General features: G+C 48.6%; 1 protein-coding gene across 1 annotated transcript; it reads right to left on the bottom strand.

Annotated features, from left to right (window-relative positions):
- Positions 1-1,170: 1,170 nt before the first annotated feature.
- LOC139374321 (EF-hand calcium binding domain 2) lies at positions 1,171-11,241 on the bottom strand. Its single transcript, XM_071115352.1, has 7 exons — positions 11,216-11,241; positions 10,985-11,069; positions 10,766-10,838; positions 10,497-10,576; positions 4,112-4,154; positions 2,201-2,267; positions 1,171-1,602 (listed from the first exon to the last, which is right to left on the bottom strand). The coding sequence occupies exons 1-7, from the start codon at positions 11,238-11,240 to the stop codon at positions 1,484-1,486; spliced, it is 492 nt and encodes a 163-aa protein (XP_070971453.1). The 5' UTR covers position 11,241; the 3' UTR covers positions 1,171-1,483.

An 11,241-nucleotide genomic window follows, 5' to 3' on the forward strand; every position in this document is an offset into this window, starting at 1 on the left:
ATGGAGGAGGAGGTGTGATGGTGTTGGGGGCTTTGTTGGTGACACTGTCAGTGATTAATTTAGAATTCAAGGCACACTTAACCAGCACGGCTACCACAGCATTCTACAGCGATATGCCATCCCATCTGGTTTGCACTTAGTGGGACTATCATTTGTTTATCAACAGGACAATGACCCAACACACCTCCAGGCTAAGGGCTATTTGACCAAGAAGGAGAGGGATTGAGTGCTGTATCAGATGACTTGGCCTCCACAATCACCTGACCTCAACCCAATTGAGATGATTTGGGATGAGTTGGACCGCAGAGTGAAGGAAAAGCAGCCTACAAGTGCTCAGCATATGTGGGAACTCCTCCCAATACTGTTGGAAAAGCATTCTAGGTGAAGCTGGTTGAGAGAATGCCAAGAGTGTGCCAAGCTGTCATCAAGGCACAGGGTGGCTACTTTGAAGAATCTAAAATAGAAAATATATTTTGATTTGTTAAACACTTTTTTGGTTACTTATTTCATAGTTTAAAATATATATATATATTTAACTTTTATTTAACTAGGCAAGTCAGTTAATAACAAATTCTTATTTACAATGACGGCCTACACCGGCCAAACCCGGACGGCGCTGGGCCAATTGTGCGCCGCCCTATGGAACTCCCAATCACGGCCGGATGTGATACAGCCTGGATTCAAACCAGGGTGTCTGTAGTGATGCCTCTAGCACTGAGATGCAGTGCCTTAGACCACTGTGCCAAATAGTAAAAATAAAGAAAAACATTGAATGAGTAGGTGTGTCCAAACTAGAGACTGGTATTGTATTTATCTATATTATTTTGCTCATCTTTTCATACTTTTTAACTTGGCATTGTTGGGAAAGGGCTCTTAAAGTAAGCATTTCACAGTTAACTCGACACCTGTTGTATTCAGCGAGTGTGACAAATAAAATTGGATGATCATCTTCACCACCACCACAGAAACAAGGTTTGTCTATGCAATAAGCTATTTAACCACTCCTTGGAGAGGTTTTACTCAGAACACAACAATTTAATTTGTGTTCTTTTCATGAATATCCTCATTCAATTCATCTGTGCTTCACATTCCGATGATTATGCACATAAGGTGGTGTGGTGCTGATGGTGTCGTGAATGAAAGCATATTGCTGCAGTGATTTATATAGCGTGGTGTTGCATGTTGTTTATGGATACACAGCGCCATCTGGTTTCACTGCATGGCCTAGCACAACAGAGGGAGAATATTTGGCAATAAACCCGTGCACGGTCTAATTACAGGCCTGGCCATGCAGCACAACAGTGGGAGATGTACAATATTTGGCGATAAGCCCAAAAATGTTTATGACACTGCAAACATTTACAATACCACATTATATTCTGTATTAGACTATAACAATATAGCAATTACGCAAGACAACGGTTACATTTGTCATTACTCCCAGCAGGAATGTGTATATGTTTGTGTGTGTGTGATTGAGAGTCTATCTGGGGTCATCCACGGTCATCATGCTAACAAAGTCTTTGTAGAAGATGAGGTTCTTGTCAGGGTCCATTGCAGCTGACAACATCTCCTCCATCTCTTCCTGGGTGAAGGGCTCTCCTGCAGAGAGGGACACATACCCACAATAGATCTTTGTCGATCCATTATACAGAGACAACCAAAACATTTGCTAACACAGCACCAAACACTCCATACACACACACACACACACACACACACACACACACACACACACAGTATTGATGGCAGTTGCCAGACTGCCTTTATAACCTCGAGGCTACTTCCACCCCCTAGCAGGGTTTCTCAAGGTTGATTCTGAGGAACCATTATATGCTGCATGTCACTCCAGCTGAGCATCCATTACATACTAATAAGTCATAAGTACATATGCTAGGTCCAAGGGAGCCAACACACTGGAAACTGGTAAGAATGAACACTAAAGTCAACATAGACTTTATATATCTCCCAGTATTGCTGTTCTGGGAGATATATAATCATATAATGCTTGTAGAGTGGATTGTTATCTGTCAGTGTCGGTCTGTCCAAACCTTGGACCACTAGAGGGCGTAATATCATCTTGCCTAACTGTTAATAAACATAACTGTTAATAAACAGTGACAAGATGTGATATATTTGTGACTTCAGGCCAATGATTCTGTGGTTGTATGTAAGGAGCTCTATGTTGCTTTCAACTTACCTTCCTGTGTCATGTACTTTGTGAGCTCCTCCAGTTCCAAATGTCCCTTTTTCTGCTTATCTAGAACCTGCAAATTTGAGATGTTTTTTCCTCTTAGCAAATAAGACGATCATAGAGGGAACCCAAGGTATGATCCTATACAGTCTGCATTAGCCCAAGATTACTTATACAGGCTGCAATAGAGGGAACCCAAGGTAACCTATACAGTTGTGGCCAAAAGTTTTGAGAATGGCACAAATATAAATTTTCACGAAGTCTGCTGCCTCAGTTGGTATGATGGCAATTTGCATATACTCCAGAATGTTATGAAGAGTGATCAGATGAATTGCAATTAATTGCAAAGTCCCTCTTTGCCATGCAAATGAACTGAATCCCCAAAAAACATTTCCACTGCATTTCAGCCCTGCCACAAAAAGACCAGCTGACATCATGTCAGTGATTCTCTTGTTAACACAGGTGTGAGTGTTGATGAGGACATGGCTGGAGATCACTCATGCTGATTGAGTTCGAATAACAGACTGGAAGCTTCAAAAGGAGGGTGGTGCTTGGAATCATTGTTCTTCCTCTGTCAACCATGGTTACCTGCAAGGAAACACGTGCCATCATCATTGCTTTGCACAAAAAAAAGGCTTTGAAGGCAAAGATATTGCTGCCAGTAAGATTGCACCTAAATCAACCATTTATCAGATCATCAAGAACTTCAAGGAGAGCGGTTCAATTGTTGTGTAGGCTTCAGGGCACCCAAGAAAGTCCAGCAAGCGCCAGAACCGTCTCCTAAAGTTGATTCAGCTGCGGGATCGGGGCCCCACCAGTACAGTGCAGCACAGTGGAGTGCATCTGCACGCACAGTGAGGCAAAGACTTTTGGAGGATGGCCTGGTGTCAAGAAGGGCAGCAAAGAAGCCACTTCTCTCCAGGAAAAACATCAGGGACAGGCTGATATTCTGAAAAGGGTACAGGGAATGGACTGGGGTAAAGTCATTTTCTCTGATGAATCCCCTTTCCGATTGTTTGGGGCATTTGGAAAAAAGCTTGTCAGTCAACAGTAAAGCATCCTGAGACCATTCATGTGTGGGGTTGCTTCTCAGCCAAGGGAGTGGGCTCACTCACAATTTTGCCTAAGAACACAGCCATGAATAAAGAATGGTACCAACACATCCTCTGAGAGCAACTTCTCCCAACCATCCAGGAACAGTTTGGTTACAAACAATGCCTTTTCCAGCATGATGGAGCACCTTGCCATAAGGCAAAAGTGATAACTAAGTGGCTCGGGGAACAAAACATCGATATTTTGGGTCCATGGCCAGGAAACTCCCCAGACCTTAATCCCATTGAGAACTTGTGGTCAATCCTCAAGAGGCGGGTGGACAAACAAAAACCCACAAAGTCTGACAAACTCCAAGCATTGATTATGCAAGAATGGGCTGCCATTAGTCAGGATGTTGCCCAGAAGTTAATTGACAGCATGCTAGGGAGGATTGCAGAGGACTTGAAAAAGAAGGGTCAACACTGCATATATTGACTTCATGTAATTGTCAATAAAAGCCTTTGACACTTATGAAATGCTTGTAATTATACTTCAGTATTCCATAGTAACATCTGACAAAAAAATATCTAAAGACACTGAAGCAGCAAACTTTGTGGAAATTAATATTTGTAACATTCTCAAAACTTTTGGCCACAACTGTACAGTCTGCAGGGAATTAACACAAGATTATCTATACAGTCTGCAATTGAGGGAATTAACCCAAGATTATCTATACAGTCTGTAATAGAGAGGATTAATCCAAGATAACCTACACAGTCTTCAATAGAGGGAATGAATCAAAGATAATCTATACAGTCTGCAATAGAGGGAATTAATCCAAGATAACCAACACACTCTACATACAGAACCTATACAGTCCATTACCTCAAAGGCCTGGAGCATCAGGTCCTCTGGGATGGGCCGGAACCTGCAGAGTACACACACACATACACACACACACACACACACACACAGATAAGAAGTTACAGAACACACACACCTTTTACACACACACATACAATCGCATACAGAACATTACTGCAAGTAAGTCAACTATATCAATCATAGTATGTTTGTAAAAGGTGCTGCCAACAGAGTTTTTATCTATAACTGAGACCAGGCAGGAACAGGTTAGGGTCATTATGCATGTTTTATCAGGGAGTTACGACTACCTCTTATATTAGCTATACCTCCTCCTTCTGGACACACCTACTCTGTCTGTATTTGGAGTAGGATTTAGTTGCCCCCTACACTCTGTGGTAATCCGGGAGGTCTACCCTGTGGGTTGGTGATCGAGGGGAGGTACGTGCCGCGACGTTGGCTCCCTGTGCTGGGAGTACACGGTCTGGGTACCACGGCGCTGACGGTCCCAAGTAGAGATAATTAGGGGAGAATGCCAACCAGCTGTGCAGACCACATAAAGGGAGCACCGTGGCACACCGCGAGGGAGACAGAGAGAGAGAGGAGCCACATTTGAGAAGGGACAAACCTAGGTTATTTTGTTGTTATGTTAATTTTGTTGCCTAGTAAAGTCGTGTTTTCTGACTAGAACCTCCCTGTCTCTGTGTTCATCTCGGCACGCTCAACCCAACACCCAACGGTTTACCACACATGGTGGAGAATACGGGCACCTCAGTAGCTTTGGGTGCCGTGGGGTCGAGCGTACGGAGATTGCCATGGAGGAACTGGTGGCTCAGTTTATACTCAGCCAACAGAAGCAACAGGCTTTCCAGAAGTCAGCGCTGGAGGAGCAGCACCAACAAAACAGACTGGTAACGGAGGTAGCCTAGTTGAAGGGTGGGATGGCTCATGAGTAAGGTCCAAATCAGTTTCTGGCTAAGTAAATGGAGGACGATGACTTGGAGACGCTTTTGTGCACCTTAGAGAGGACGGCACAGAGGGAAGGGTGGCCCAAGCCCGAGTGGGCCAGCCTTTTGGCACGCTATCTCTTCGGGAAGGCCCAGAAGGCCTACTTCGACTTGAACGCCGACCAGGCAGCAAATTATGAGAGACTCGAACGTGAGATTCTGAGCCGTTATTCATCCTCGCACGCCGTGCACAACTGGTCCATGACTGGGCCTTTGACTCCACAATCTCCCCTGCGCTCAGATGAGCGACCTGGTGCGCCTGACCAAGGGATGGCTACTGACCAACGTACCGTCCCTCCCGACAATCAATAAGGTACCTTCTGGCCCTCAGCACCTTCGGGCCCTGCCCTACTAGATGAGGAAGGCGATGAACCCCCAGAGCCTGGAGGAATTGCTGACTGCGGTGGAAACCTACCAGAACACCCAGGACTTGCTGAAAGGTGCCCGGGCGGAGAGAGTGGACGCAGGGAGGGGGAAGAAAAGCACAGAGGCGAGGGGCAGAAGGCGGCCCGTACGGAACCAGCCAAAGCTGCGAAGCGGGAGGTCAACCCGAACCGATGACGACATCCACTGCTGGACCTAGATCAGAGGCGCTGCTATGAGTGCGGCAAGCCAGGAGACATCGCATGGAGCTTCCCCGCCCGGGAGGAGTCCATGCCCTCCGCATCCCCCAGCTCCGGGGTAATCCGGATGGCGAGTTGTGTCATCTCCTGTTGGGCGCACACCGAGACGGCCCCACCGATGGTTCCAGTATGAATCGATGGCGTCGACACCAGCGCTCTGCTGGACTCTGGCAGCATGGTGACCCTGGCCCAACCGCAGTGGCTCACACGAGAGGGAAAAGACGAACCGGGGGGCGAGGAGATGACAGTGTCCTGTATACATGGGACACGAAGAGGTACCCAACATTGCCGGTGCGGCTAACCACCCCAAGGGGGGAGTGCCAGATGCGCGTGGGGGCTGTTCCTAACCTGCCCTTGCCCATTCTCGTTAGAGATTGCCCTCTCTTCCAGACACTGTGGAGGAGGGACCTGGGGAGGCGTGCGCAAGGTAGGCAGGAGAGGAAAAAGGATGGTCATCTGCGCAATCCACTCCCCGCCACGAGAGGTGTCCACCGGGCCCGAGTCGGACCAGGAGGAGGGAGATGACCCAACGCCGGGAAGCAAGCCGTCGTCCGAGGAGGACCTCTGGCTCCACTTTATGGAGGTGGAGGCACTCGACGGACAGACCGAAACAGGAATCCTCACAGGCCAGTTCGGGACAGCCCAGTTAGAAGACCTCAACCTCCAGAATGCGAGGGGCCAGGTGATTGTGGTGGACGGCATGCTATTACCCGGGGTAACTGAGTGGCGCTACCCCTACTTCGACATCAAGCATAATTTATTGTATCAGGTAGTAAAGCACTATGGGGAGACAAAAGGAGCTCTTCCAATTATTCTTACGGTGGGTATTCCGCAGGAAGCAGATGCTGAAGAAGATCATCTCCTGTTGGGCGCACACCGAGACGGCCCCACCGATGGTTCCAGTATGAATCGATGGCGTCGACACCAGCGCTCTGCTGGACTCTGGCAGCATGGTGACCCTGGCCCAACCGCAGTGGCTCACACGAGAGGGAAAAGACGAACCGGGGGGCGAGGAGATGACAGTGTCCTGTATACATGGGACACGAAGAGGTACCCAACATTGCCGGTGCGGCTAACCACCCCAAGGGGGGAGTGCCAGATGCGCGTGGGGGCTGTTCCTAACCTGCCCTTGCCCATTCTCGTTAGAGATTGCCCTCTCTTCCAGACACTGTGGAGGAGGGACCTGGGGAGGCGTGCGCAAGGTAGGCAGGAGAGGAAAAAGGATGGTCATCTGCGCAATCCACTCCCCGCCACGAGAGGTGTCCACCGGGCCCGAGTCGGACCAGGAGGAGGGAGATGACCCAACGCGAGTCGTCGTCCGAGGAGGACCTCTGGCTCCACTTTATGGAGGTGGAGGCACTCGACGGACCGACCGAAACAGGAATCCTCACAGGCCAGTTCGGGACAGCCCAGTTAGAAGACCTCAACCTCCAGAATGCGAGGGGCCAGGTGATTGTGGTGGACGGCATGCTATTACCCGGGGTAACTGAGTGGCGCTACCCCTACTTCGACATCAAGCATCATTTATTGTATCAGGTAGTAAAGCACTATGGGGAGACAAAAGGAGCTCTTCCAATTATTCTTACGGTGGGTATTCCGCAGGAAGCAGATGCTGAAGAAGATCATCGAGAGAGACAGGGGGCACTGGGACAAGCTGCTGCCCCACCTGATGTTCTCGTGCGCGAGGTACCCCAAATGTCCACTTCTCCCCCTTTGAGCTCTTGTATGGCCGTCGGCCCCACGGACTGCTGGACCTAGCCAAGGAGGTCTGGGAGGAACAACCGACCCCCCTTCGCAGTGTGGTGGAAAACATGGAGGAGATGAGGGAGAGGATGACGGTGATTTGGCCAGTGGTGAGGGAGCACATGGCCCAGGCACAACGTACCCAGGAGCGTGTATACAACCAGGGGGCCCAACAACGAGAGTTCCACCCGGGTGAGAAGGTCTTGGTGCTGATCCCCAAAACGGAGAGCAAATTCCTGGCTACTTGGCATAGGCCCTACGACATCGTGGAGCGGGTAGGAGACATCAATTATAAGGTCCGCCAACCGGGGTGGAGAAAACCCCTTCAGCTTTACCATGGGAACCTACTGAAGAAGTGGTAGGAACGAGAGGCGCTGTGCTCAATGTGGACCCAGCCACAGCAGAACCCGCCCTCTCTCGAAGTTTCCATGGAGAAAGACCTCAGCCCAACCCAACAGCAAGCGCTTCGAGAGTTGGTCCAGTGGAATACGGCCATGTTCTCCGAGGTGCCAGCCGCACGGATCTCGTGGAACATCATATCCACACACGTCCGGGAGAAAAAGTGCGTGAACAGCCATTCTGGATACCAAAATCCCGGAGGGCAGCGGTCCAGTGGAAAGTGATGACAATGATAGAGATGGGGGCACTGGAGGAGTCCCACAGTGAGTGGTCTAGCCCTATGGTGCTGGTACCAAAACCAGACGGAACCGTCCGCTTCTGCAACAACTTCCGGGGCCTGAACGAGATCAGTGAATTCAGCGCCTACCCCATGCCCCAGGTAGACGAACTGGTCGACCGCTTGGGGAAGGCAAGATAAGTCAGCACCCTGGGCCTGACAAAGGACCTTCTCCCTGGACCATCTCCATCTCTACCACTACCGGGTCCTTCCTTTCGGGCTCCACGGGACTCATGCACTGTGTGTACGTTGCTGCTTATTTAGATTATATAATCGTGCACAGTGACAGTTGGGAGTCCCATCTCTGTAAGGTTACAGGCCGCGGTGGATGCGCTAAGGGATGCGGGGCTGACCGCAAACCCCCACAAGTGCAACCTGGGCTACGCCGAGGTGGAGTACCTGGGCTATCGAATCTGGCAGGATAAAAAAATAATAACAAAAAAATCAACCAAGAGGCAGGTGAAGTCGTTCCTGGGGTTAGCAGGCTACTACAGTCGATTTGTACCTAACTTTGCCGCAATAGCTTCTCCCCTCACAGACATAACGAAGGCACACCTACCCCAGACGGTGCGATGGACGAAAGACACAGAGACGGCATTCCAGGCCCTGAAGGACACGCTATGTTCACCCACGGTACTCGTCACCCCGGGCTTCTCAACAGACCTCCTGGTCCAGACAGACGCGTCTGAAACTGGGGTAGGGCCCGTCTTGTCCTTAGAGCAGTAAGGTGAGGAGCACCCTATCATGTATATCAGCAGGAAGCTCCTCCCGAGGGAGAAGTACTCGATTGTCGAGAAGGAGTGCCTCGTCGTGAAGTGGGCGCTGGACACCGTCAAGTATTACCCCCTCGGGAGGAATTTCACCCTGATTACTGACCATGCCCCCCTTGTGTGGATGGCAAGCAGTAAGGACACGAATGATCGCATCACCTGCTGGTTTCTGTCATTACAGCGTTTCTCTTTCTCTATCATCCACAGGTAGGGGGGACAGCACGGCAATGAGGACACCCTCACCACGGGGGGATGCAAACCTAGCCCTGGGAACACCTCTCTCCCAGTCAGGGCTAAGGGGGGAGGGCGGTGTGCAGTATCCCGGAAGTCTACCCCGGAGGTTGGTGATAGAGGGGAGGTCCGTTCCGCGACATTGGCTCCCTCTGCTGGGAGTACACGGGCTGAGCACCCCGACGCTGATGGCCCCAAGTAGAGGTAATTAGGGGAGAGTGCCAACCAGTCTGTAATGATTGTCTTTGGGTGAAAGAGAGGAGGACCAAGATGCAGCGTGATGATAATCCATATTTAATGGGAATACTTAAACACTGAACAAAAACAACAAACCGACAAAAGGAACTAAGACGAAACAGTCCCGTAACGTGAACACTAAACACTGGAACACTGGAACAGGAACACAAAATACCCACAGAATATGGCTGCCTAAATATGGTTCCCAATCAGAGACAACGATAGACAGCTAAGACCTCTAATTGAGAACCAATCTAGGCAACCATAGACGTACAAAAACAACTAGATAGGAAAACACCCCCATAAACATACAAAACCCCTAGACAAGACGAAAACACATACATCACCCATGTCACACCCTGACCTAACCAAAATAACAAAGAAAACAAAGAATACTAAGGTCAGGGTGTGACACAGTCATGCAGGCCACATAAAGGGAGCACTGTGGCACACTGCGAGGGAGACAGAGAGAAAGGCACGGAACCGAATCTGAGAAGAAGGACCAAGCCAAACTTAAGTTATTTTGTAATGTTTATTTTGTTGCCTAGTAAAGTCATGTTTTCTGACTAGAACCTCCCTGTCTCTGTGTTCATCTCTGCACGCTTAACCCAACATCCCACGGTTTACCACAACTCTTAAAAAAAAGGTGCTATCTAGAACCTAAAATGGTTCTTCAGCTGTCCCCATAGGAAAACCCTTTAAAGAACCATTGTTGGTTCCATATAGAATCCTTTCCACTGAGGGTTCTACATGGAACCCAAAATGGTTCTACCTGGAATCAAAAAGGGTTCTCCTATGGGAACAGCAAAGGACCCTTTTGGAACCATTTTTTCTTAGAGTGTAGACACTGATCTAAGCTAAGTGTTCTTACAGGTAGCAACAGAGGCAGTGTTTCCAGAAAAACCTACAGCACCAGTTCTAGGAATTCCTAGAAACTACCCAGACAGCCAGACAAGTCAAGTACAGTCAGATCCTCCAGTTTGTCTCTGTCTATCTGAGATCAATGTGTTTCAACTGATTGTATGTCTCTCTACCTCTCCCGCTCTCTCTCCTGTGTTCTTACATTGTCTGATACAGCCCCATGTAGCAGACTCTGTGCATGCCTCTTTCCAATGTTCTTACTTGCGCTCCATTAGAACCTTGGTCATGGTGGGGAGGAACTTCTCAAAGCGGATGTATCCTGTTGGCTCCTCCTCCTCAATCTAGGGGAAGAGTTTGTTCACAAATATTATGGTCTGAAATTGTAGCAAAATTTCTGGGGAATTTACTACATGTGAGTGTTGGTCCTTTTTTAAAACTTCTACATTACGTTTGGATAAAAGCATCTGCTAAATGACATACTGTATACTATTATTATGTTATTATGTCTCTGATCAAAAGGATGCCCTTACCTCTGCTATGACGTCATGTAGCTCCCCTTCGTTAGGGAAGCAGCCTAGGGAGCGGATGATAGTGCCTATCTCCCTTTGACAGAAGCACAGCACCGGAGTGAAAACATCACCACCATATAATACAACACTGTATAAACCTAAATCAGTGTGGTAAGCCTATTTGGTATCATGTCTGTTGTAAGCATGTCTAAGTGGGCCTGACTATATCATTCTGCTCACCTGACATCCACTGTCTTGTTGAACTCGTGGTCAAACACATCAAAAGCAGCGCGGATCTTCTTGTGGACCTCCGATACTATGGCCTCTACAACAGCAAATACAACAGACAAATCAAAAGCCCGTCGTTAGTTGAAACTAGTGCCACCTTTCAAATGTATCTCAAATTAGCTGTATCTACAAGTTAAAGCGAAAAAACAACTATTTAAATAGATTTTGAAGCCCATTTCATACCTGCGCTTTCCTTGTCTTCCGCCATT

The sequence above is a fragment of the Oncorhynchus clarkii genome, chromosome 19 (genome assembly GCF_045791955.1).
Source record: "Oncorhynchus clarkii lewisi isolate Uvic-CL-2024 chromosome 19, UVic_Ocla_1.0, whole genome shotgun sequence".
Lineage (NCBI taxonomy): Eukaryota > Metazoa > Chordata > Actinopteri > Salmoniformes > Salmonidae > Oncorhynchus > Oncorhynchus clarkii.